The sequence below is a fragment of the Antrostomus carolinensis genome, unplaced genomic scaffold (genome assembly GCF_000700745.2).
Source record: "Antrostomus carolinensis isolate BGI_N321 unplaced genomic scaffold, ASM70074v2 scaffold9689, whole genome shotgun sequence".
Classification (NCBI taxonomy): Eukaryota; Metazoa; Chordata; class Aves; order Caprimulgiformes; family Caprimulgidae; genus Antrostomus; species Antrostomus carolinensis.
In genome coordinates, this window is record NW_010340644.1 from 69,257 (window position 1) to 69,637 (window position 381).

At 37.0% G+C, this 381-nt stretch overlaps 1 protein-coding gene across 1 annotated transcript in view; it reads right to left on the bottom strand.

Moving 5' to 3' along the window:
• Positions 1-78, bottom strand: part of LOC104531363 (LIM domain-binding protein 3) — a gene marked incomplete at its 5' end in the record, with an annotated part of 56,546 nt that extends 56,468 nt beyond the window's left edge. Inside the window, one exon of the mRNA XM_010176221.2 lies at positions 56-78. Coding sequence (XP_010174523.1) covers positions 56-78 — 23 coding nt within the window. The remainder of the gene's footprint in view (positions 1-55) is intronic.
• Between the last annotated feature and the right edge of the window lie 303 nt (positions 79-381).

Genomic DNA, 381 nt, shown 5'->3' on the forward strand with positions numbered 1-381 from the left:
CTTCACACATACAGCGTAACACAAATGCTTGGCACTATAGAGAAGTGATACTAACTTGGCAGCAGTGTTGGTTATGACCTAAAAGAAGAGAAAGAGAACAAACAACATCAAAACCAACCAAACAGAAAAAGTCAATAGTTTTTACAGTGCAAACAGCAAAAAGTATTTATAAAAGCTTACTGAAGCTTTTTTCAGACCATCTACAAATAAGAACAACGAGTAAACATATGCCTGAAAACCCCAACGTGATTAAGAAAGGAAAAAACGTAGGGATTACAGTTGATCCACTAGGACCTAGTAGGGTACCATGGCATTTTGGCTGGCCCATGAACGTGATTTTATTGCTGTGCATCCCTAAAAGTATTATTATCAAACTGTATG